The 24,752-nt window shown below is 47.6% G+C and overlaps 1 protein-coding gene and 1 pseudogene across 3 annotated transcripts; one reads left to right on the top strand and one right to left on the bottom strand.

Annotated features, from left to right (window-relative positions):
- The first annotated feature begins 1,129 nt into the window (after positions 1–1,129).
- LOC119854528 lies at positions 1,130–5,140 on the top strand (annotated as a pseudogene).
- LOC119854790 (interleukin-8-like) lies at positions 4,293–17,870 on the bottom strand. 3 transcript variants are annotated; one of them, XR_006280905.1, is made up of 5 exons: positions 17,480–17,870; positions 17,118–17,244; positions 16,942–17,025; positions 15,619–16,370; positions 8,619–8,630 (listed from the first exon to the last, which is right to left on the bottom strand). XR_006280905.1 is itself a non-coding variant. In XM_043513444.1 (4 exons), the coding sequence occupies exons 1-4, from the start codon at positions 17,862–17,864 to the stop codon at positions 7,070–7,072; spliced, it is 615 nt and encodes a 204-aa protein (XP_043369379.1). In that variant the 5' UTR covers positions 17,865–17,870; the 3' UTR covers positions 4,293–7,069. The 3 variants fall into 3 exon arrangements, 2 of the variants coding, with proteins under 2 accessions (XP_043369379.1, XP_038255504.1); XM_043513444.1 differs by lacking the exons at positions 8,619–8,630; positions 15,619–16,370; positions 16,942–17,025; positions 17,118–17,244 and adding exons at positions 4,293–7,088; positions 8,918–9,001; positions 9,094–9,220; XM_038399576.2 differs by lacking the exons at positions 8,619–8,630; positions 15,619–16,370; positions 16,942–17,025; positions 17,118–17,244; positions 17,480–17,870 and adding exons at positions 4,334–7,088; positions 8,918–9,001; positions 9,094–9,220; positions 9,456–9,568.
- Positions 17,871–24,752: the final 6,882 nt, after the last annotated feature.

Below are 24,752 nucleotides of genomic sequence, written 5' to 3'. Positions count from 1 at the left end.
ACCTGACTACAAGTGTGAGGTTTGGGCTGGGTCTGAACTTGCCAACCTCAGACTTTCAGGCGTAGGGCCCGCTGGCCACCTCCCAGTGCCGAATATTTAAAGAAGTATGGGCTGGATGACTGGACGATAATTTGGATAGTAAGCTGGCTAGATTGTCGGGCTGAACGGGTAGTGATCAATGGCTCCATATCTAGTTGGCAGCCAATATCAAGTGGAGTGCCCTAAGGGTCAGTCCTGGGGCCGGTTTTGTTCAATATCTTCATTAATGATGTGGAGGATGGTGTGGATTGCACCCTCAGCAAGTTTGCAGATGACACTAAACTGGGAGGAGAGGTAGATACGCTGGAGGGTAGGGATAGGATACTGGTTCCGGCTGATGGTTGAGCATGAACAAGTCTGTGCCGCCATTGACAAAATCGATGAAAAGCCCAAAACAAGAGCTAGGAAGTATTAATACTAATCCTCCTGTTACTATGAAGATGTCCTGACCATACAAAGACTTTTCCAGGTTTAACCTGACACACTGAGTAGTTCCATTAAATCCACTGGGATTAGTCACAGTGCAGAAGATTAAATCGTTGCAGGATCACACTCTTAGTCTAATAATCTGGAGACTGAACCATGACACTGAATGAAGTTTTTCATTTAAACTTCCCACAACTCATGTAAGTTTTATTTTAGGTGAGCTTTGCTTCTTACTGCACCACTGTAAAGCAAAATAGGTAATTCAGTGCAGAAGAGAACAGTAAATTAAGGGCTTCAAACCCCTCTATTTCACTGCTTTGACATACCACCATATTTGTAAGAAAACTCAGGTCTTGGATAATGATTCTATTTGCTATTTATTCTGCAATTGTTTCGTAAGCCTGCAGATGTCTGAATCCTGCTGATAACCCCCGGAGAAAGCAGGGTCCCTACTGCTTAGCATCAGAGATCACTGCTGGGGCAGATCGAGTGGTGTCGCGTTTTCCGGTAAATGAGCCAGTCTCCTTGAGGGAGGAACAGGAGCACAGGGCAGAGCAGGGTCCCTACTGCCGGGGGGGGGGTGGATGGGACCCAGGTATGTGAGAGCCGGCCGGATGCGGGGAGTTCCCGGGCTGGGGGGAATGGATAGGACCTAAGGTGTGCAATGTTCCCGGGCCGCCCCCCTGCAGAGTATCTGGCCGGCGGCAGGAGCTTGAGTCTTTCTCCCCCTCCCCTAGCAGGCGAGCTGCGGTGCCAGTATGTGCAGACCGTGTCCGCGGTGATTTCCCCCCCTCCCCCATCCCAAGCGCATCACTCACATGGAGCTGATCCCTGAGGGGCCCCACTGCGGCGTGCCAGATGTCATGTAAGTGTCCAGGCTCTGCTGCCCCCTCCCCGCCCCACCAGCCCCACAAGGATTTCCTTGCACCACCCTATGGGGGTGTTTAACCCCCCCCCCAAATTTCCCCAACACCCCGCCTCCCAGTTTTGTGAACTAGTTACATGCAGTGTTGCCTATTTATTGATTGTTTAGAAATTTGAATTGACATTGAAACATTGATACGCACTTTAAAAGCATTTACAGTGTATGATAAAATACATGTATCTGAGAAAGTTTAATAGATTTGAAAAGCAGGACCAGGGACGAGCTTCCTTATACAGCTGTTGTTTTTATGACCGTCAGTGCATTCATTCTGGTGATGTTGGCCAACCTAATAATTTCAAATGATGATTTGTAAGCAAAGTCTAAATGAGCTCTCCCCGACAGCCAGTGATGAACTGGGGGCTGGGGGGAAGGCTTCCAGACCAGATTGTATTTACATTTACACCTTATCCAGCTAGGTATCCAGCAAATAGAGCTGTGTTGACCAAGCAATAGATTTTGGCTGGGGTTGGGTTACAAATCATTTGAATGCTGGGGGTAAAGAAATGTTGTTGTTCTTATTTTATGAGTAAAGGGCAGTAGAACTGTACTTAGCGTCTGCTGATTGAGGGCATCAAGAGAGCGGGTGGGGGCAGCAGGTGTTTTGCTTGATGGGCTCCCTGAGTCACAAGTACAATTTGACCTGCCCCCTCCACTGTTTAAAGACAGAGCTGATTAGGCTCCATAGATAGTCTTTGTTTTGTTAAGTGATCACTACAGATGAAATCACTGATAATCACGTCTAAGTGCTTTGACCTGCTGGGGGACAGTGTTTCTGTGGAAGAGATGGCCCAGTCTGCACTAGCAGCGAGGTTCCCCTACTGAGAGCTCAGCTGAAATCACTGAGAGCTGGTGGAACCTCAAGAGACCAACTCGCAGTGACAGGTGGCAACAGAAGGTGATGGCACAAGGCCATTGGCTACAGAGCGATGGCGTGAATGGTGGCACAATGAACAACAGTGGCCAAAGCGAACAGTGAGCAGCTGGAGGAATGAATAAGGTGCCTTCTTGCCCCTCACCTGGGAGGTGAACTCATGTGAAAGCACCTCTGAACTCTGAGTCTCCACTGACCAAGGACAACACCTGTGAGTGTTAATGAGGCTGATAAGAATGCTGGAGACACAACACAGTTCATGCGAACAAACGTGGCTGTGGCATCATACTTGCTATTTAAGCAAGAGATACCACTCACTATAAACTGAAGGCCAATGTTAAGTGCATTGTCACTTGTTCATCCTGAAGTTTAACACTGGTTCCGAACAAGACCAACAAATGCTCACTATCTTTCTGAAAGAAACTCAACTGACTGGCTAGATGCTTGTGGTGCAACAGTGAAAGACTCAACAGTTGAAAAAGTGAAGAACTCTCTCACCACATTCAAAAAATGTTCATACATGGCTGCTGAATGCGCCAGTGCAAATGGTCAAGTATTAAGTCATTGTGTATGTTATCTTGATGTCAGTGGTAGGCCAGTAGATGCATTTCTAGATGTTCAAGTTTATAGAAGACAGATTGGCTGCATCTGTGACAACCCACATCTTCAAAGAGTTAAATCCTTGTCAGTGGGACCCCAAACAGATGGCTCTGCAGGGCTGCAAACTTCTCTGGAAGACATGGAGGAGCACAAGCTTTGCTCAGAGAAAAGTGTAATCCTAATCTCTCCTAAACACACTGCAGAGGCCATCTACTCCAACTAGCACAAGTACGAGCTGAAGACTCTTCAAAAGACATTTAAAAAGCTATAAATTTAATGTCTTCATTATAGTCTTTTTTTCAGCAAGAGTCCAAAAAGACTGAATATCTTGGAAAATATAGAAGATATACTGGAACTGAAGTTCAAATTAGTCCAACCTGGGAAAACCCTCTGGCTTTCTCATGAGCGATCCTTGGCTGTTGTCTTAAAATTACGCCAGCCATTATTACTGGCTTTGGAAAGTATCTACCAAGATGGGATGGATCTAAATAGTGAGGCTGGTGGATTAGTTTTGCTACTACATTCAGAGAAGACTATTGCCATTCTCTCTCTTGTAAGTCTACTATTGAAACCACTTGGATCATTAAACATAGCCATCCAGGCATCTGCTACAACAGTAGTAGATCTTTGTCCAGCAATAGGAGCTACATTTGGATCAATCCAAGAGCTATCCATTGAAAAAGTACTGGAAGAAGCAAAGACTTCAGTCCAGAAGTTGACTAATGAAGGCATTTATATTGAATCCTTAAGTGAAGAGGACAAGAAGTATTTGTTAAGACAACTGAAAAAGTATACAGACTTGATTTTTAAAAATCTACAACAGAGACTTCTAGATTCTGCTCAATCTCTACATAGATTTTACAGATCCCTGTCTTATAAAACACTGACTGTTGAGTGGAGTGAGGCACTACCAGCAATGGGGCTGCTATGTGCTCAGGACAGAATAGAGAATTTGAACACAGAGTGGAATATCATATGACGAATGAATGAAGATTTGACTTCAACTTCTTTTTTATCATCACTAGTGGCTCAACTCAATCTTTGTGTTATGTTTCCTGGGCTGAAAGAAGTAGGAATTCATCTCTTGCTACTCCCAGTCACAACAGCTACAGTTGAGCATTCTTTTTCATCATTTAATAGAATTTTGTGTTTTGAAAGAAGTCGCCTTCTGCCTGATCATGTGAATGAACTAATGAGCATATCAATTGAAGGAATGGAAGTACCGGACACACGAGAAGCCACCAAAGATGAACACATTGCATTCAAGAAGTTCATTAGCAGAGTTGTACAAAATTATAACAAGAAAACAAGAAACCAAGAAGGATGTAGACATCGTGCTTCATAGAAGGCTTGAGTAGCCAACTTTAATTTGTGTGATGGATTTTAAAATCTAATAAAATGCTCATGAAACATTTTTCAGTTTTTACTATGTTGCCATACAGCCCACCTTCACCCTCACAGTCTCATCCCTAATCGGCCCTGACTCCCGCCCCCTGTAAATATGAGCACACCCCCCAATTTCAATTCCTGGGGAAAACACTTCCCGTGCTCACCCTGCTCTCTCATCTGCCTCCCCACAGAGCCACCAGGAAGGACAGTGAGAAAGTCTGTCTGGAGCCCACTGCGCCCTGGGTCAAGCTGATCGTCACCAAGATCCTGAGCAGGTACCTGCCCTGGGGGTGTGGCTGTTTGTGTTGTGTCAGTGGCCAGGGTCCCATCAGTTCAGCTCTGTTGCACATGTTATCCAGGGTCAATGAAGCGGCAGAGTGAGTCTGAAGCAGGTGTGGGTGTTGCAGTGACAATGGGCCAGATTTTTATCAGAATTATCCATTGGTTACAATTCTGTGGCCCTATGTGGCCCAGGCTATATTATGAGGTGAGACAGCCTGGGAGTCATCCAGCATAACAGTTTACATAGAATTTCTGTATTCTTACCCTTACCCATCAAACTGGGCTGCAACATGTGGCTGGTGGGATCCCTGACACTAAATGCCATTGATCTACCTGTATCATCACTGTCCACTATTCCTTGTGACCCACAGAGCTCCAATAGAGGTCTGCTGGAGGCTAGTGCACAGGGAATGCAAGCTCAGAGCCTGTACAGGGGAAAGGCAAAAGCAGAAATGAGTCCAGATGAGGTCTTTCCGGATGTCACTTGTAATGTGTATTCTGTTGTTTGACTGTTGCAGTAAATCTAACAAGCTGTGAGGGAAGAAGAGGAAATGAACAAGCAACTACAACACAAACTACCTGTGTGCACAAGGGGAAACAAGTGTGAGGCTGACAACTAGCCATGATGAACTTTCTTCTTTTGAAGGTCTGATAGACCAGCCTGAGCTCCATTCAACTTCAATGCGTTCCACGAAGTTATTACAACCTGTGCTTATTTATGTATTAATTAGTTCAGGTGTGTGTTGCTATTGAATCTATTCAGCAGCTAGATATTTTGGTTAAGCCCCTGTCCTGGGTCCTGTTACAACTCAAACAATTCAGGTACTCTCAGTCTTTGGAGAAGTTGTCCCTATACACATTTGTCTGATTACATGAAGTGATTATGAGCAGTAGTGGGTCAAGAGAGGGCTCATTGTTAATCCAATACACATTCTAAACTACCCATCACCTCCAGTATTCTGAGCAGGTGAAGATGGATAGCACTGTGTGCAATGCTTGGCTTGTGAATAACCAGAACTTCAGATTCTGGAGCCACCAAATATTCAGGATTACAAAATAAGCCATCTGGAGCAAGTATAGGAACTTGCTACAGGCCTGAAATCTGTTGTCTAGGTAGATGTCTCTGGACACAGAATCAGCTGTTTGAGTCATAATCTGTTTCACAGAACTATGATAAGGAGATACTAGTTAAATGATCTTCATGGAAATGTGGCTTTCAGGCAGTAGCTAAACTGTTATAGCCATAAAGGACTGTCTTTTGATATGAATGTTCTTCAATATTTTATATGAAAATTTAATATTTGGTATTTATGCTGAAGATTTAAGAACAGTAACATTCTGAACATCCTTGGACTTTTATGTCTTCATTATATGACATACTGTCATGTTTCTGTACAATAAATGGCATTGCTAATTCTACTGTACTAAAATGCAATATTTAAGTAATGATGGTATTTTAAAAAAATAAATATTTCCTTTATTAAAATATATTGACTAGACTGGTCAGTACAAAGTGAAAATGAAAAAAGGCAGTTGGGCTACCAGAAAAAACAACAACAGTTGAATAATGTGTCCTGTGTGCACCAATTAATGTTATTTATAGAAAAGCTATTTTACATCACTTGAAGAAACTTCCAACACCAGTTAGTACTTTCCTCTATTCAATCCTGAGAAGTTGGATATATCGTGCACAGGGCAGGCTAGCTCTCCAAGCGCAGGGATACACAGAATGAGTAAGAACAAAGCATCTCCACGCTAGTTCATTTTTCCTGTATTTGTGTCCAAGACTGCATGGTGGTGGAGTCTAGAGGATTTACTGTCATTGATTTGCAATGCTGTGTGACCGTCCCACACTCATGATGACAGAGGTTTCTGTACCACACCATCATGTGGTTTCTCTAATGTAATATGAGATAAAACAGCAAGACTCCCATTTTCTTCCATGTATTTTGATAGAACTCAAAATTCCATAACCAAGCAGCAAATGGTTTTTCTACCCACTAAAAAAAAGTCCATGCAGTATGTACTGTGTCTATAGGTCTAACGCTTCCTTCTGAAAATACCCCCATAGAATTCAGTAAAGAGGTAGCCAGATGGAGGGATGCTACCCCCTTAAAATAATGTCTAGACTAAAAAAAATTGACATTTTTACACCTAGAGTTTGCAGAGGCCCTGAAAACTATTTTTATATATAAACAGGTGTCTTTTCTAGGCCTTCTTTTCCTAAACTGATTCCCATCATAGCAAAGAATCTTTCTGGACCCAACCCTGCAAAGTGCAGGGACAGGGGCTTAACCAAAATATCTAGCTGCTGAATAGATTCAATAGTGACACACACTTGCACTAATTAATACATAAATAAGCACAGGTTGTAATAACTTCATGGAATGCATTGAAGTTGAATGGAGCGCAGACTGGTCTATCAGACCTTCAAAAGAAGAAAGTTCATCATGGCTAGTTGTCAGTCTCACACTTGTTTCCCCTTGTGCACACAGGTAGTTTGAGTTGTAGTTCCTTGTTCATTTCCTCTTCTTCCCTCACAGCTTGTTAGATTTACTGCAACAGGCAGACAACAGAATACACATTACAAGTGACATCCGGACAGACCTCACCTGGACTCATTTCTGCTCTTGCCTTTCCCCTCTACATGGTCTGAGCTTGTATTCCCTGCACAGTAGCCTCCAGCTGTCCTCCATGGGAGGTCTGTGGGTCACAGGGACGTCCCTAGCTATTCTGGGGGGCAGGCCTCTCGGGGGGGCAGGGCTGGCCCCAGGCCTCTGGGGGAGGGGGGTAAGGCTGGCTTGGGGAACGGGGGGAATCACCCCCCGAGCACTCACCCGTGATGCAGCACTTCCTGCCTGGTGAGTGCAGATCCGGCCCTGCTACAGTCCTCAGGGGCGGGAAGGGGCAGTGCTCAGGCGGAGTGGGGTGGGGCTTTGGGGAAGGGGTGGAGTGGGGTGGAGCAGGGGTGGGAAGAGGCAGGGTGTGGGGGGGAGGGGCCATGGGGAAGAGGTGGAGCAAGAGCTGGAGCAGCCCACAGCTACATAGGGCACCAGGAAATTTGGGTCATCAAATTTCCTGATGCCCTACGCAGCTGCGTACTTTGCGTATGGGTAGGGATGGCCCTGGTGGGTCACAAGGAATAGCGGACAGTGATGATACAGGTAGATCAATGGCATTTAGTGTCAGGGATCCCACCAGCCACATGTTGCAGCCCAGTTTGATGGGTACAAGTACAGAGATTATATGTAAACTGTTATGCTGGATGACTCCCAGGCTTTCTCACCCCATAATATAGCTGGGCCACATAGGGCCATAGAGTTGTAACCAATGGATAATTCTGATAAAAATCTGGCCCATTGTCACTGCAACACCCACACCTGCTTCAGACTCTGTCTGCTGCTCCCTTGACCCTGGACAGCACGTGCAATAGAGCTGGACCAATTGAAGGAACAGAAGTTCGACACTGTGTAGAGTAAAGCACGAGGGTTTGTTACTCACAGAGCTGGCCGAGTGTCACTTGGCTTATTAGGTTCAGTGCGACACTGCTAAACAATTGATTACAATAGATTATATAGGATGCCAATGGGTAGAGAGAAGTGATGGGATGGGAGTTCCCACACCCCTGGATAACAGCAAGACAAAATTAGCACAATAAACCAATAATATAAAAGATTACATAATGGCTCTGCCCACAGCTTAGGTTCACATGTTTGCTGATACACAGGTGTTATCCCTCAAAATTCTCCTCTTGCAATGTGTAAGTTAAATCCTTATTTTAGGTCCACAGGAATGATGGGGTCTTTGTTGAGGCAGGTTGGTCCCCAGGTACACAGCTGGAGGGGTTTAAAGCAAAAAGAACAGTGCACAGCAATGACAATTGCGTAGGGGGTTACCAATGCGTTTCTGTGAACTAGGACTGGCATCTGTGAGGGAGGATGCCATAATTCATGTTATCAGGTTAGGCTGCTCCCTGAACCCTGGTTGGCATCTGGGAAGTATGCATCCTTATCTCTTGCTGAACCAGGGAGTCCACTGTAAGGCTCCTCTCAGAGAGTTTTGTGCCTATAACTCATGATAAGCCGCCCAATTACTGCTCTCCACCTGGAGTTATGCTGTCTCAGCTTTATGTATAGTTGAAACATACAAGGCTGTTCCCTGCTCATCCCAGCTTTAATTTATGTATTAAATTGTATTGCCCATTGTTAACTAGGCCTCATGCCTCAGAACAGGCCGTGGAATCTGGGCATATGTGAAAATGTGAAAGGTTCTTAACAGGGACCGGGGTCAAGATCTTATATATATGTTATTGGGATTTTGGCCCTTCACTGATGGGACCCTGGCCGCTAGCACAACACGAACAGCCCCAGCCGCAGGCCAGGTACCTGCTCAGGATCTTGGTGACGATCAGCTTGACCCAGGGCGCGGTGGGCTCCAGACAGATTTTCTTGCCTTGCTTCGTGGTGGCGCTGCGGGGAGGCAGAGGGGAGAGCGGGGTGAGCGCGGGGCTGGCGGCGAGGGGGGCACGGGCTGGGAGGGGGCCCAGGGCCCGGACACTTACATGACTTCTGGCACCCCGCAGTGGGGCCCCTCGGGGATCAGCTCCACGTGGGCGATGCGCTTCGGGAAGATCACCTCGGACACGGTCTGCACGCACCGGCACCGCAGCTCGCCGGCCATGGGGGCCCCTGTCAGGGGAGGGGGAGAAAGACTCAGCTCCTGCCGCCGGCCAGATACTCTGCAGGGGGGCGGCCCGGGGACACCCCTCGCCCCACACCCTGGGTCCCATCCATCCCCCGGGCACCCCTCGCATCCGGCCGGCTCCCGGACACCTGGGTCCCATCTGTCCTTCCAAGCCCCAGTGGGAAGCGAGACTCCCGCACCCCGCATCCCAAGGCCAGCCCGGCGCAGCGAGCCCCGTACCCCGGCAGAGCGCGGCGCAGGCCGCCAGCAGCAGCAGGGGGCCGCCGAGGGCGAAGGTCCGGGAGCGGCTCATGGGGCGGGCGGGCGGGCGGCGGAGGCTGGTGCTGGGTGCTGGGCGCTGGGCGCTGGGTGCTGGGCTCGGCTCAGCTCTGAGCCACCGCAGCGCCCCGCAGCGGCTCTTATCCCCGCGGGGACGCGGCCGGGAAATTCCCGGGGCAGAGGGGGCGGAGCGGCCGGAGACACCCGCTTCAGCCGGGCTCCGCCTGCCCCGGCCCCGCACCAAGGGCTGGGCTCGGGGATCGGCCCGGGGGCCGGGATCCCCGCCCGGAAATCCATATCCAGACACCTTCGCTCCCGAGGTAGCGATCCACTCACCGAGCCAGGGATCCTCTGCCCTACAATGGGGGGCGGGGAGGGAGGGGTCCGCTGGAGGCTGATAACCGAGTTTCCTAAGACCCGAAAGCATCGTGGCTGGATATTAATGTTTAATTGCAAAGACAAGCGGCTGTTGCAATGCTGTTAGCTGTTAAATCAATCCCCTTGGATCTGAGGATGAACTCATATTCCACTGCGGACTATCGGCGCCAAAACTCTGCTTCTGGTTTATTTCATCTGAGTGAAAACAAGCCCAGGGACTAAACATTCAGTGCAGCCCAGTGACGTGGGAGTCTCATGGTGAGTTGTTTACAGGCGCTAACGACCACAGGACACAAAAAAGGCAAATTATTGTAATAAATCAGTGTCCTCATCAAGACTGTGATTTGTAATGTCTAGTGAAGTGATGAATGTAACCTCTCAGGTTCATCTTTTTGAAGGTGATGTGCAGGTTTCCTTTGAGGCTGAGAACTGAGAGGTCAGATATGGAGTGATCGCTTTGTGAAAAGTGTTTGCCCACCATTGTTGTGGTGTTTCTGTCTCCTTTTTTCTGTGTGCATCCGACAACATTGCAATGTGGCTTTGCCCACATAATTATTGCGGGGTAAATAGCAAATGGAATCATTATCCAAGACCTGAGCTTTCTTACAAATATGGTGGTATGTCAAAGCAGTGAAATAGAGGGTTTTGAAGCCCTTAATTTACCTGTTCTCTTCTGCACTGAATTACCTATTTTGCTTTACGGTGGTGCAGTAAGAAGCAAAACTCACCTAAAATAAAACTTACATGAGTTTTGGGAAGTTTAAATGAAAAACTTCATTCAGTGTCATGGTTCAGTCTCCAGATTATTAGACTAAGAGTGTGATCCTGCAAAGATTTAAACTTCTGCACTGTGACTAATCCCAGTGAACTCAATGGAACTACTCCATGTGTCAGGTTAAACCTGGACAAGCCTTTGTATGGTCAGGACATCTTCATAGTAACAGAAGGATTAGTAATAATACTCCCTAGCTCTTGTTTTGGGCTTTTCATCAACTTTGTCAATGGCGGCACAGACTTGTTCATGCTCAACCATCAGCCGGAACCAGGATTAGAACCCAGATGTTGTTCAGGTTCAAAGTACAATAAGCATTTTACCTTTCCAGGCTAGAAATAGAACCCCTATGTCATGGGGGTGTTCCTCTTCTCTCAGGGAGGCAGCATTTCTCTCTAACCTTCGAAAGCTCCTAAATTTTCACAAAGCCTTTGACAAGGTCCCTCACCAAAGGCTCTTAAGTAAAGTAAGCTGTCATGGGATAAGAGTGAAGGTCCTCTCATGGACTGGTAACTGGTTAAAAGATAGGAAATGAAGGGTAGGAATAAATGATCAGCTTTCAGAATGGAGAGAGGTAAATAGTGGTGTCCCCCAGGGGTCTGTACTGGGCCCAGTCCTATTTAACATATTAATAAAGGATCTGGAAAAAGGGGTAAACAGTGAGGTGGCGAAATTTGCAGATGATACAAAACTACTTAAAATAGTGAAGTCCCAGGGAGACTGTGAAGAGCTACAAAAGGATCTCTCAAAACTGCGCGACTGGGGAACAAAATGGCAGATGAAATTCAAAGTTGATAAATGCAAAGTAATGCACATTGGAAAACATAATACCAACTATACATATAAAATGATGGGGTCTAAATTAGGTGTTCTCACTCAAGAAAGAGATCTTGAAGTCATTGTGAATAGTTCTCTGAAAACATTCACTCAATGTGCAGCAAACAGTCAAAAAGCAAACAGAATATTGGGAATCATTAAGAAAGGGATATATAATAAGACCGAAAATATCATATTGCCTCTATATAAATCCATGATATGCCCACATCTTGAATACTGCGTGCAGATGTGGTTGCCCCATTTCAAAAAAGATACATTGGAATTGGAAAAGATTCAGAAAAGGGCAACAAAAATTATTAAGGGTATGGAATGGCTGCCGTATGAGGAGAGGTTAATAAAACTAGGACTTTTCAGCTTGGAAAAGAGGTGACTAAGGAGGGATATGATAGAGGTCTATAAAATCATGATTGGTGTGGAAAAAGTAAATCAGGAAGTGTTATTTACTCCTTCTCTTCACACAAGAACTAGGGGTCACCAAATGAAATTAATAGGCAGCAGGTTTAAAACAAACAAAATGAAGTATTTTTTCACACAATGCACAGTTGACCTCTGGAACTCCATGCCAGAGGATGTTGTGAAGGCCAAGACTACAACAGGGTTCACAAAAGAACTAGATAAGTTCATGGAGGAAAGGTCCATCAAAGGCTATTAGCCAGGATGGGCAGGGATGGTGTCCCTAGCTTTTGTTTGCCAGATGCAGGGAATGGGCAACGGGATGGATCACTTCATAGAATCATAGAATATCAGGGTTGGAAGGGACCTCAGGAAGTCATCTAGTACAATCCCCTGCTCAAAGCAGGACCAATCCCCAACTAAATCATCCCAGCCAGGGCTTTGTCAAGCCTGACCTTAAAAACTTCTAAGGAAGAAGATTCCACCACCTCCCTAGATAACGCATTCCAGTGTTTCACCACCCTCCTAGCGAAAAAGTTTTTCCTAATATCCAACTTAAACCTCTCCCACTGCAACTTGAGACCATTACTCCTCATTCTGTCATCTGCTACCACTGAGAACAGTCTAGATCCGTCCTCTTTGGAACCCCCTTTCAGGTAGTTGAAAGCAGCTATCAAATCCCCCCTCATTTTTCTCTTCCACAGACAAAACAATCCCAGTTCCCTCAGCCTCTCCTCATAAGTCATGTGTTCCAGCCCCCTAATCATTTTTGTTGCCCTCCGCTGGACATTTTCCAATTTTTTCACATCCTTCTTGTAGCGTGGAGCCCAAAACTCAGTACTCCAGATGAGGCCTCACCGATATCGAATAGAGCAGAACGATCATGTCCCTCGATCTGCTGGCAATGCCCCTACTTATACATCCCAAAATGCCATTGGCCTTCTTGGCAACAACAGCACATGGTTAACTCCTATCCAGCTTCTCATTCACTGTAAACCCTAGGTCCTTTTCTGCAGAACTGCTGCCTAGCCATTCGGTCCCTAGTCTGTAGCGGTGCATGGGATTCTTCTGTCCTAAGTGCAGGACTCTGCACTTGTCCTTGTTGAACCTCATCAGATTTCTTTTGGCCCAATCCTCTAATTTAACTAGTCCCTCTGTATCCTATCCCTATGCTCCAGTGTATCTATCTCTCCTCCCAGTTTAGTGTCATCTGCAAACTTGCTGAGGGTGCAATCCACGCTATCCTCCAGATCATTAATGAAGATATTGAACAAAACTGGCCCCAGGACCGACCCTTGGGGCACTCCACTTGATACTGGCTGCCAACTAGACATGGAGCCATTGATCGCTACCCGTTGAGCCCGACAATCTAGCCAGCTTTCTATCCACCTTTTCATCCATTCATCCAGCCCATACTTCTTTAACTTACTGGCAAGAATACCGTGGGAGACGGTGTCAAAAGCTTTGCTAAAGTCAAGGAACAACACGTCCACTGCTTTCCCCTTATCCACCGAGCCAGTTATCTCATCATAGAAGGCAATTAGATTAGTCAGGCATGACTTGTCCTTGGTGAATCCATGCTGACTGTTCCTGATCACTTTCCTCTCCTCTAAGTGCTTCAGAATTGATTCCTTGAGGACCTGCTCCATGATTTTTCCAGGGACTGAGGATCCCAGGATCCTCCTTCTTCCCTTTTTTAAAGATGGGCACTACATTAGCCTTTTTCCAGTCGTCCGGGACCTCCCCCGATTGCCATGAGTTTTCAAAGATAATGTCCAATGGCTCTGCAATCACATCCGCCAACTCCTTTAGCACTCTCGGATGCAGTGCATCCAGCCCCATGGACTTGTGTTCATCCAGATTTTCTAAAGAGTCCCAAACCACTTCTTTCTTCACAGAGGGCTGCTCACCTCCTCCCCATGCTGTGCTGCCCAGTGCAGCAGTTTGGGAGCTGACCTTGTTCATGAAGACAGAGGCAAAAAAAGCATTGAGTACAATAGCTTTTTCCACATCCTCTGTCACTAGGTTGCCTCCCTCATTCAGTAAGGGGCCCACACTTTCCTTGACTTTCTTCTTGTTGCTAACATACCTGAAGAAACCCTTCTTGTTACTCTTAACATCTCTTGCTAGCTGCACCTCCAGGTGTGATTTGGCCTTCCAGATTTCACTCCTGCATGCCCGAGCAATATTTTTATACTCTTCCCTGGTCATTTGTCCAGTCTTCCACTTCTTGTAAGCTTCTTTTTTGTGTTTAAGATCAGCAAGGATTTCACTGTTAAGCCAAGCTTGATGATTACCTGTTCTGTTCATTCCCTCTTGGCACCTGGCATTGGCCACTGTTGGAAGACAGAACTCTGGGCTAGGTGGACCTTTGGTCTGACCCAATATGAATGTTCTTATGTTACAATAGTGGATCCTAAAAATATGTCACCTACAGAAAAGCTAGTGATCATTGGAAAGAAGCCCCCACCAGTCATTAGAATGTATCCTCTCTGAGCCTGAGAAGTTGTGGGCAGCCTGCAGAGGTAGGGTTGCTCTCCAGGATAGGGACACAGAGGAATAACAACAAAGCAGCTCAAGGAGGGTAACTTGACTATAGGTTGCAGCCTAGATCACATGACTGTGGAGTGTAGGTGTAAGGGTTCACTGGGGATGATTTGCAAGGCAGGGAGACCAGCCCAAACGGTGGGCCTCACTCTTGCGGGCAGTCCCTGCCCTGAACTGGTGGGGCTGCGAAGTGAGAGGCACTCAGACCTGGGTGCTCAGCACAGCAAGGTGGTGGCAGTGCTTAATTTGTAATGAAAGAGGTACAGAGGCTCCAGCAATTTTTTCCCTGGAATAACTGATGAAGCAAACTCAGAGGTGCTGGGGCTATTCGGCACTGGGAGATGGCCAGCGGGTCCTAAGCCTGAAAGTCTCAGGTTGGCAAGTTCAGACCCAGCTCAAATCTCACACTTGTAGTCAGGTCCTGTGTGGGTCAGGTTGTAAGGCTCGATACCCCACCATCTCACAGGCTAATATAAGGAAGCAGCAAGCCTCTCATTTGCTTGAGTGGGAGCAGGATAGGGCCCCCATGGTGTGTGGTCCAGCCCAAATTCCATAAGGAAGCAGTAGTTGGTCTTTCCACCCACTAAATTATATGTCCGTGGACGATGTAGTGAATCTGTGCCTATAGGTCTAACCCTTAGTTAGGATGTAACTAGATAGAGGGATACTGCACTTTTACAAATGTCTAGTTAAATACCCTCACCCTTTTTTTTTTTTTTTTTTTTTTACAGCTAGAGCATGCACATGTCCTGAAAATTACTTTATATATAAAGCAAGTGTCTTCTAGGCTCTTTCCTTGGTGCTGTCTTGTTTCCTAGAACAGCAACGAATCATTATGTGCCTGATCTTGCAGGGTGCTTTAGCACATGAATTGTCTCCTGGAAAGTTAAGCAAATGTGCAAGTCCTCGCAGCTTTCATAGCCACAAACCGAATTTCCCTTCACAATGAGGTCTGCAGATGAGGAGTTTATATATTGCAACTCTGGACCCAAGAGTCTGTTAAATGCAGACAAACATTAAATAAAATAGGGAAGGGGATGAAGCTGGAAGGCAGGTGTGTATCCTCTGCCAGTTCCCACCCAGACCACACTTTTCCAGGAGTCTCACTGTGACACATACATGTACATGAACATGAACACTTAACTGAGTAGAAGACTCAACCACTTTTCATCAGAAAATATTTATTTTAGGTGTAACTCCCTTTAGTACCGTACAATTTGCAATACCAATTCTACACAAAACATGACAGCGTGTCATACAATGAAGACATAAAATGTCCAGGGATGTTCAGAACCTTACTGTTCTTAAACCTTCAGCATAAATAGCAAATATTTAAAGTGCATAGAAATAATTTAACACTCATCAAAAGAGAGCCCTAAAGAGTTTTCAGAAAGTTCAGCTAGTGACTGGAAGCCACATTTTCAGTAGCAAGTTATTGGGCTTGTTCTAATTGGATTTCATTTTGTAATCCTACATATTTGTGGGCACAGAGGCTAAATGCTTGGCAGCTCCAGAATCCAAAGCTCTGGTTATTCACAAACCAGCAGGCATCCTGCACATCCCCAGTGTGAAAGGCACAGCTTCACAGTACTATCCATCTGAGCTGATGGGTTATTGAGAATGTGTACTCGATTAACAACAAGCCATCTCTTGAGCCACTACTGCAGCATTATCCCTTCAGGTGATCAGAAAGATCTACGGTGCTGAACAAAAACACCTAGCTGTTGAAGAGCTATACAGAGCTGTATTAATAAATACATAAATATGCACAGGTTGTAATAACTTTGTGGAACCGTTGAAGTTGAATGGAGCGCAGGCTGGTCTATCAGATCTTCAAAAGAAGAGAGTTCATCATGGCTAGTTGTCCAGCCTCCCCTTGTGCACACAGGTAGTTTGTGTTGTAGTTCCTTGTTCATTTCCTCTTCTCCCCTCACAGCTTGTTAGATTTACTGCAACAGGCAGACAACAGAAAACAGGTTATAAGTGACATCCGGACAGACCTCACCTGAGGTCATCTCACATAGAGACTCACCTCACAAAGAGACTCATTTCTGCTCTTGCCTTTCCCCTCTACAGGCTCGGAGCTGGCCTTCCCTGCGCACTAGCCTCCGGCTGTCCCCCCTACACCCCCGCAGCTGTGTGTGTCACAAGGAACAGGGGACAGTGCTGATACAGCTACAATCAGTGGCATTGAGTGGCAGGGACCCCACCAGCCAGAGGTAGCCGCCCAGTTTAAGGGCGAAGAGGACAGACACTTATTTAAACTCGTATAGCTACATGACACCTGGGCTTAGTTTCTCCCCCGATAATGGAGCTGGACTGATGGGGCCAGCTGGGCCAGCGGTTTGTAATCAGAAGTATCCACTGGTTAAGACTCAGTGACCCATCTCGCCCCTTGTCCCCGCAACACGGACACCTGCTTCAGACTGAGTCTGCCGCCCACGCTCCCGTGACACGGGACAACGGGCACTAGGGCTGGCACAACACGAACAGCCCCAGCCCCAGCCCCAGGCCAGGTACCTGCTCAGGATCTTGGTGACGATCAGCTTGACCCAGGGCGCGGTGGGCTCCAGACAGATTTTCTTGCCTTGCTTCGTGGTGGCGCTGCGGGGAGGCAGAGGGGAGAGCGGGGTGAGCGCGGGGCTGGCGGCGAGGGGGGCACGGGCTGGGAGGGGGCCCAGGGCCCGGACACTTACATGACTTCTGGCACCCCGCAGTGGGGCCCCTCGGGGATCAGCTCCACGTGGGCGATGCGCTTCGGGAAGATCACTTCGGACACGGTCTGCACGCACCGGCACCGCAGCTCGCCGGCCATGGGGGCCCCTGTCAGGGGAGGGGGAGAAAGACTCAGCTCCTGCCGCCGGCCAGATACTCTGCAGGGGGGCGGCCCGGGGACACCCCTCGCCCCACACCCTGGGTCCCATCCATCCCCCGGGCACCCCTCGCATCCGGCCGGCTCCCGGACACCTGGGTCCCATCTGTCCTTCCAAGCCCCAGTGGGAAGCGAGACTCCCGCACCCCGCATCCCAAGGCCAGCCCGGCGCAGCGAGCCCCGTACCCCGGCAGAGCGCGGCGCAGGCCGCCAGCAGCAGCAGCGGCAGCAGCAGGGGGCCGCCGAGGGCGAAGGTCCGGGAGCGGCTCATGGGGCGGGCGGGCGGGCGGCGGAGGCTGGTGCTGGGTGCTGGGCGCTGGGCGCTGGGCGCTGGGTGCTGGGCTCGGCTCAGCTCTGAGCCACCGCAGCGCCCCGCAACGGCTCTTATCCCCGCGGGGACGCGGCCGGGAAATTCCCGGGGCAGAGGGGGCGGAGCGGCCGGAGACACCCGCTTCAGCCGGGCTCCGCCTGCCCCGGCCCCGCACCAAGGGCTGGGCTCGGGGATCGGCCCGGGGGCCGGGATCCCCGCCGGGAAGTCCCGAGCGGGGCGGCCCCAGCTCCCGGCTCCCATCCCTGCAGCGAGCGCCCCGCTGCGGCTCCGGCGGGCCAGGGCCCCCCGCAGAAGAGCGGAGCCCGCCGGGTCCCCCACGGGCCGGCTGAGCCGCAGAGGGGGAGCCAGGCGAGGAGGGTGCGGGTGGGTTTGAGCTCCACGTGTTCTCAGGGCCCAGGGGCCACACGGGGCTGACACGCCTCCTGGCGTGATGGAAAGGCTCGGGAGAGCCCCCTCCCCATGCCCACTCGCTCTGTGCCTACCGGACTGGACAGGGCTTCTGCCAGCGGTGGGGTGGGCTAGGGGCTTCTGCCAGCGGTGGCTGACCCTCGGGGCCCCCTCCCTGCGGCTCCCAGGTGTTGGCTGCAAAAGTCTGGGGGGCGGCATGTGACGCCCAGCGGGGAGGCGGGGGTCTTGGGGCTTCAGCACGCCTGCTGGGGCGTGGGGCTGAAGCCCCGAGATCCCCCTCCCCGCAGGGCTGAAGCCCCAAGCCCTGACAGGAGCCTCCTGTGGGGCTGAAGCGCTGGGCCCCGGCAGGAGCCACTTGGCTCTTGGGCTTCTGAAGATTGTCACATGCGGCCGGGAGGGTCGGGAAGTTTGGCCGCCCCAGTCCTAGCCAGTGAATCGCCCTGGGGGAGGGGAAGGGGACGGAAACTGGGCACGGCCACCAGCCGGGGGGGGTCTGAAATATGCCCAGTCTTATTCTTTCTAAGCTTGAGGGGGGAATGAAGACACAGGTCAGCCCAGAATCCCGCTGGACTTTGTGTCTTTCAAACTCCTTCGATTCCAGAAATGGTGTCAATCCTGAGCAAAGTCTCCCGTCTCTCGTGGGGGTGAGGAGAGCTCTGGGGTCAGTTTGGAGAAGGATTTCCTTATACACGAGTCATTTTACTACTGGATGGATATGTAATCACAAGACGATAGGTTGCCTTGCAGTGTAGAGAGGCAGACCTTGTACCCCCCATTGTGTAATGAGGGCAGGAGCAGAGGCGTTCAATGTACTGTCTCCACCTAACTCCCTGCTCAGGCTAGTTCGTGGGATCTTAGTGCCTGTTGCTGCTCAATTCAGTGGCATAGCTTTTTAATTAGACCTCTAATGCTCCCTTTATGAAACTACTTCACTTATTCTAGCACTGGACAACAGCATTAGCACAATCAATCTGCACCATCAGCAGTATTTGCTATTAAGCAGTATGGGCCCTGTGTTTTAAGATGACTGCAGGGTTATTTTTTTTTACATCTGCAGGCTCACGCTTTCCATAATTGCAAAATTTTTACAGGAAAGGGGAAGCTAAGAATGTAAACATTATAATGACATTCGGGAGGTCATGTATTTATGAGCACAGGGAGCTGTTAAATTAATCCAGGGGTCTTGTCCTGGGATCTGATGAGGAGCTCAGATTTCACTGTTATCTATGGAAGCTAAAACTCCACATCTGGCTTATTGCAAATGACTGGAAGCACATAGGAGGAGGGGGGAAATCATTCATCCCAGGTCATTGACATGACCTTATTATTTATTATATTACAGTAATGCCTAAAATGTAGTTTACCAGTGAGTGAGATGTCTATCTCATCTGACAGCTATGGCACCCCTAAACGTTTCTTGCTCTGCAACCTTATGGGCAAATTACAGAAATACCTGAAAATGACCAGACATTCAAAACTGGGGGAACAGTTTCTCTCTCTCTCTCTCTCACAGGTAGCTGTGCACTAAAAAACCCCCCAGGAATGATACTATGAAGCATCTTCCAAAGCTAGAACAATTCTGAGAATTGTGTGGGTCTTTCTGCCAACCCTGTTTATAATATTTGGCAACGTGTGTCGAGTTTGTTCCTTTGGTAACATTTTCAATTTAATTCTCTTTATGCAGCAAATAGGCTGTGTGAACATCTTTTCTCCCGTTTCAAAATAACAAATTAACAGCAGGTCTGTTCTGGGACTCAATCCAGGTCGTATTGAAATTAACAGCAAAACTCCCTTTGGTTTTAGTAGGAGCAGAATAGGCCAGTGGGCAAAATCCCGGCTTCATTGAAATCAGTGGCAAGACTCTCATAGACATCAATGGGGTCAGGGTTTCACCATTGACTTTAGTTGGTGCTTTAGGTGGACAAAGAATGCAGAACCTATTGATGCTTAAATGGAGCAGGTTTTATTTTTAGTTTACTTTCCTGAAAGGTTTTGAATGATACATGTTGGGCCTATTCTGTCAACAGCTGGTAGAGCAGTGGTAGCCCACTTTTCTTATATGCTTCTTACAGGGGGGGAATTTTGGCATACAGAATGATTTGTGCCTTGTAGCGAGAACAGGACTGTAAAGTCCTGTAAGCAGCAGTTTATGCCCCATGGCAGGTAGAGTGACAAAAGTATGTCAGAAATGAATAATAGTTACTGCATTAGCTAACTTAGCTAATGCACTAATGTAAAGCATACAACAGCAATAACAAGTTCTTTATCCTCGTGTTTTGCTTCTCTGGGGAGTATAAGTATGCATCAAGCAAAACTATTTATTTGCATTTAGCAAGTGATATATTTTGTGATAAAAGAATAGCTGAGAATTCTAGTGTATGACAAAATGCTCTTCAAGTTTAAACAAAACTATAACCAAACCACCTGTAGTGAAATCTCATTTTACTAGGAATTGTGAAACATTCTGTCACTTTTAAGAAAATAACCATGCTACTTCCAAATCTTGGACAATGGGATATTCCCTCGTGATGCCAGAGTGCAGTATGGGACTTTTTCTTTCAATGGAATAACTGTATTTCCAGCAACAGCTTTGTAAAGTCTCACACAGCTGAACGGAAAGTTGTCAAGACCTATTTTGACATGTGGTACAGTCCTTGCTGAACAGTTCCCATCCCATGTTGGGGCAAAATATGCCAGTCCATTTTTTTGAGGAAAAATCATTCTTACTACGTCAGCTGACACTTCCTTACTAGAAGGTTCATTCCGAAAAAATGGTGTCACCAACTTGCCTTTTGGTGAATTCCAATATGATTCAGCATTAATTCATCAGAGCTTCTGTTTAAGATACACTTATTTTTTGAAGGTGAAGTTGAGTTTCAGGTGCCCTCCGGGAATGAGGTAATATTAACTCACAAAAGATGCAACAGCTACTCATTGCATGAAGGAGCTAAAAGACATCCTTGGGAATTGCTTAATAACATCTAGAAGGAAGACCTCCTTGATCAGCAAACATGACTTGTCACCAAACATGTAACTTAGCAATATTATTCAGGGAGTAGGAGCCTATTTCCTCAGTCACTTCCAGTTCACTTTCCTGTGTTGTAATTAACTAAACCCATTTGTTGAAATGCAAGGCAGAAGGACAATTATGATGCGTCAGAATGTCGTAATCCTGTGACCAAAGTGTCTAACTTGCCCAAGAATTAAGCTGGACCTTGGCCTGAAAGTTAAATCTGCCCTGAACTACTTTTGATGCCTTGTACAAACGCCTACCACACAAAACCAGCATGCACTGTCCACCATGGTTCTGAAATGGGATTAGAGAAAAGCCTGAGATTACACTGCAGGCTTTCAAGGAGCTGTTAGTGGAAGCAGAGGTCTGTGCATAATGTTCTTTAATGAGGCTTGTGCTATGAAGGAGCCGACGCTGGAAACGGAAAGGTTTGGGGGCGCTTTGGTTTTTTTAAGATCTGTTCACTATGTTTTGTCCAGGTTTTGCCAAAAGATAAATATGCTTAGCACTTGTGAGGCGTTCAAAAGAAGTTGAAATGAATTGCTGCTGGCAAGGTCCTGATATCTTCTCCCTGGCAGGTGTATAGGAAAGTACGACGGTATTCTAGAGCATGGCTCCAAAACCGCTCATCTAGGAGTCAGGACAGTGGAGTGATGCAGTGTCTGGGGATAGGACTCCACAGCTCTGTTCTCCACACTGAGCCAGATGGACTGGAGTCAGGATACCAACAGCTTCCCTTGCCCTTGCTATTCTGTCTCACACACATCATCCCTGCCCTGCCTGTCCCCCTCCCATCCTCTTCGGTCTCCACCCTCTCCATATCTGCTTCTCACCACCTTCTTCCCATTCCTCCGTCTCTGATCATCCCTAGCTGGGTCCCCCTTCTCCTTCTCCCATGCCCAGGCTTGTTCTCTTCTCCAGTCCACTCGGCCACGGTTCTCCCAACCCCTTCTCATTTGTGCTACTAACCTGCTCCCTTCTCCGCCCTGTCCGCCCCCAGTTATGTGCTCTTTCCCCATCACACAAGAGCCCTGCACAAGCCTCTCCTTCCTGTTAACTGGGTGCTGCTTTTTGTGCTGTCTGATGGCAGAGCAAGGTGAGGAGCTCTTCCCCGGAGCCTCATGAAATACCCCGGGTGGTGCTGCTCCTACATGGCAAGACAACCTACTTAACGCAGACAGGCTCCTCATGTTACCCCTCCCCTTCCCAGCTGACTGTCACGGCACCTCTGCGTGCCCTAGCAAAGGATCAGTCATGGGGACAAGGGGTGGGAAGAGGAGACAATCTTCACTATCAAGTAGGGACCAGGATCTGAGAGGGGCCAACAACACTTTTTATGATGGACAGCTACATGGATCTATTGTCTTTCCATTTTCCCCAGGAGGCAGATACCCAGTCCTTCCCCCAGCATCCCTCAAGTCTGCTGGAATCTGATTTTGTGGGTTTTCTACTCCCAAGGCATTTGTGTACATTTTTGTGACACATCGGGGTGAAATCCTGCCCTACTGAAGCAAATGGCAAAACTCCCGTTGACTTGGGGCCTGGATTCCAACCCAGGAGGGCTCCGTGAGGCCAGAAAGGTGGCCTTTTTATTTTTCACTCCAAGTTTCTATGGCACGTACCATCATGGGGCCCTTGACTATGCTTTTGAGGTGCTACTGCAATAATAATAATAATAATGATTAATAATTAATTAATAAGAAGAGTTTTCAGATAAGGAACCTTCAAATCATTTGAGACTCACTCATCCCATTGTAACCCATGCTCACACCTTGGGTTAGGCACTTTCCACAAAGTTAAATAGAAACCAGAACTGAGTGTTCATCCTGAAAGAGTGAACTCCTTCCAGGGTCAGAGCTGCATGACTCTAGAAAATGATCTGCACACCATCTAGATTCCAAAACTGGGATGAGCTCATGGCTAGACTCTTCCACTATATGAGTAGAAGCCTCAAGGTATGCACATGCTTGGTTACACAGCAAGGAGATGGTGAAATAATGTGAGCGACGGGGTGGTTCAATGCCTATTAAAGTGGTGAGCAGCGGTGAATACATTTATCTCTTGTATCGGTAAAATTGGCACAGCAAAGGTCAGTGGATAAGATTTCATGTTCAGACATGCTGAAGTGTTTGAAACAGGGAAGACCACAGGAATGGGAATAACTGCACAAGCATGCGTCTTAGTCGGGGGATAGTGTGTCAACTTCTAGAAATGATGACACAAAGAGGACAAAATGAGTGTTGTAATCGAAGGATAAATGTGCGAGCGACATTTTCCACTACCCAGCAATTTGTTTCTGTCGCTGTCACACTTTGGATGGGGAATGAAGACATTCTTTATTTTTTTAAGGGCATCAGAAAGTGACTGTGCTAACTTTGTTCATCCTTGACACGGGACAAGGTAGGACCTGCCCCTGCTCCCAGTAAATGAATGCTGTTGTAGTGGACGCTTCAGGTATCCTTAGAAGAATACAGCCAAAAGCAGAATTGGGCTGGATTTTCAAAACCGCTCAGTTCCCATTTAGACACCTAGATGGTCAGATTTCCAAAAGAGTTCTGCCCTCCGCGTTTCCACTGGAGCTACTGGATAATGGGCACTTTCATCACAATGGGAGGGCCCAGATTTTCCAAACAGGAGCTGTTGTGTAATGAACTCGGTTGAAAAGGTGGCCCATAGCTCTTTAAAATACAGGCCATGGATTTTTTTAACAGTGCCTAAAATTATGATCCTAAATACATGCTGAGTTGCCTGTGTTAAGTAACTTGGTTTTCAAAATTGCTGAGTGAGCACCCAGCACTGACTTCAGTTGACACCAGAGTAGGCCCGAAGTCCTCTATTTTTTTTCAGGTGTGGTGCTGAATGGCAACACCAGCAGCACAGTGGATGGGCATCTCTTCTAGTCCTTTATTCAGAGTTCTCCTCAGCCATTGCACTCCAGCCTGGGTTGGAATCTTTCATCCTGGTCTATCCACCATTAACAGAGCTGCCATCCCAGGCTCTGCAAACAGAGCAAAAAGCCACAATTTGTGGTAACCGTCTATTCCCAAATTTACTCAAACATTTAAAAACCTGTGTTCATAAGAAAAAACTGGATGGATAGCCCAGTAGACCAAAGCCCTCTCTTTATCCAGTAATCAGGTCAGCTTCTACACACTTCTCCTTTTGCTGATCTCAAAAGAGCATCTCTAGGGATGAGAGGACAGTCTCCATGTCCAGTCCTGCCTTAGTTTTTTTTGCCGATACAGTCAATATTGCTGGTGGTCTTTGTGATCTGGGCACTAACGGGCTATCAAGTGCCCCTTTTAATTTCTGCAATGTGTATTTCATTGGCTAAGTGTGTATATGTATTGATGCCATCTGTATGTCAGACCTACTCAAGTGTGCGTAACTATGTCACTCGCTCGTGACTGCAACTCCAGAAGGCCTAATCCATCGTATGAACACCACAGCTGACCAGCGTTCTTCTTTAGCTACCAGAGGCAGAGGCTTTGTGGTGTTGAAGTCAAAGTTCCTGGCTTCAGTCTGGGATACGACCTGTGTGTCATTTAGCTGATGCCAGCAGGGTCTGTTGTTTGCAGCCACACAGCTTATTGCAGCCCCCTCTATTGTGTTCTCTCCCTTGCGGTGGTTAGACCATTGCTTTCACTGAAGGTCTTAGTCTTGTTTCACAGGCTGATCCCTAAAGTGGTATCCATGTTCTCCTGTTG

Source organism: Dermochelys coriacea, chromosome 4 (assembly GCF_009764565.3).
Source record: "Dermochelys coriacea isolate rDerCor1 chromosome 4, rDerCor1.pri.v4, whole genome shotgun sequence".
NCBI lineage: Eukaryota > Metazoa > Chordata > Testudines > Dermochelyidae > Dermochelys > Dermochelys coriacea.
Note: the sequence above shows the minus strand (reverse complement) of the source record. Positions and strands in the feature narration are given on the sequence as shown.

Coding starts and splice junctions, on each gene's coding strand:
- LOC119854790 (XM_043513444.1), bottom strand. CDS start 17,864: ATGGGAGCCGGGAGCTGGGGCCGCCCCGCTCGGGACTTCCCGGCGGGG. Junction 9,221..17,479: donor CTGCGCCGCGCTCTGCCGGG/GTACGGGGCTCG, acceptor CTCCCCTGACAG/GGGCCCCCATGGCCGGCGAG. Junction 9,002..9,093: donor TGCGGGGTGCCAGAAGTCAT/GTAAGTGTCCGG, acceptor GCCTCCCCGCAG/CGCCACCACGAAGCAAGGCA.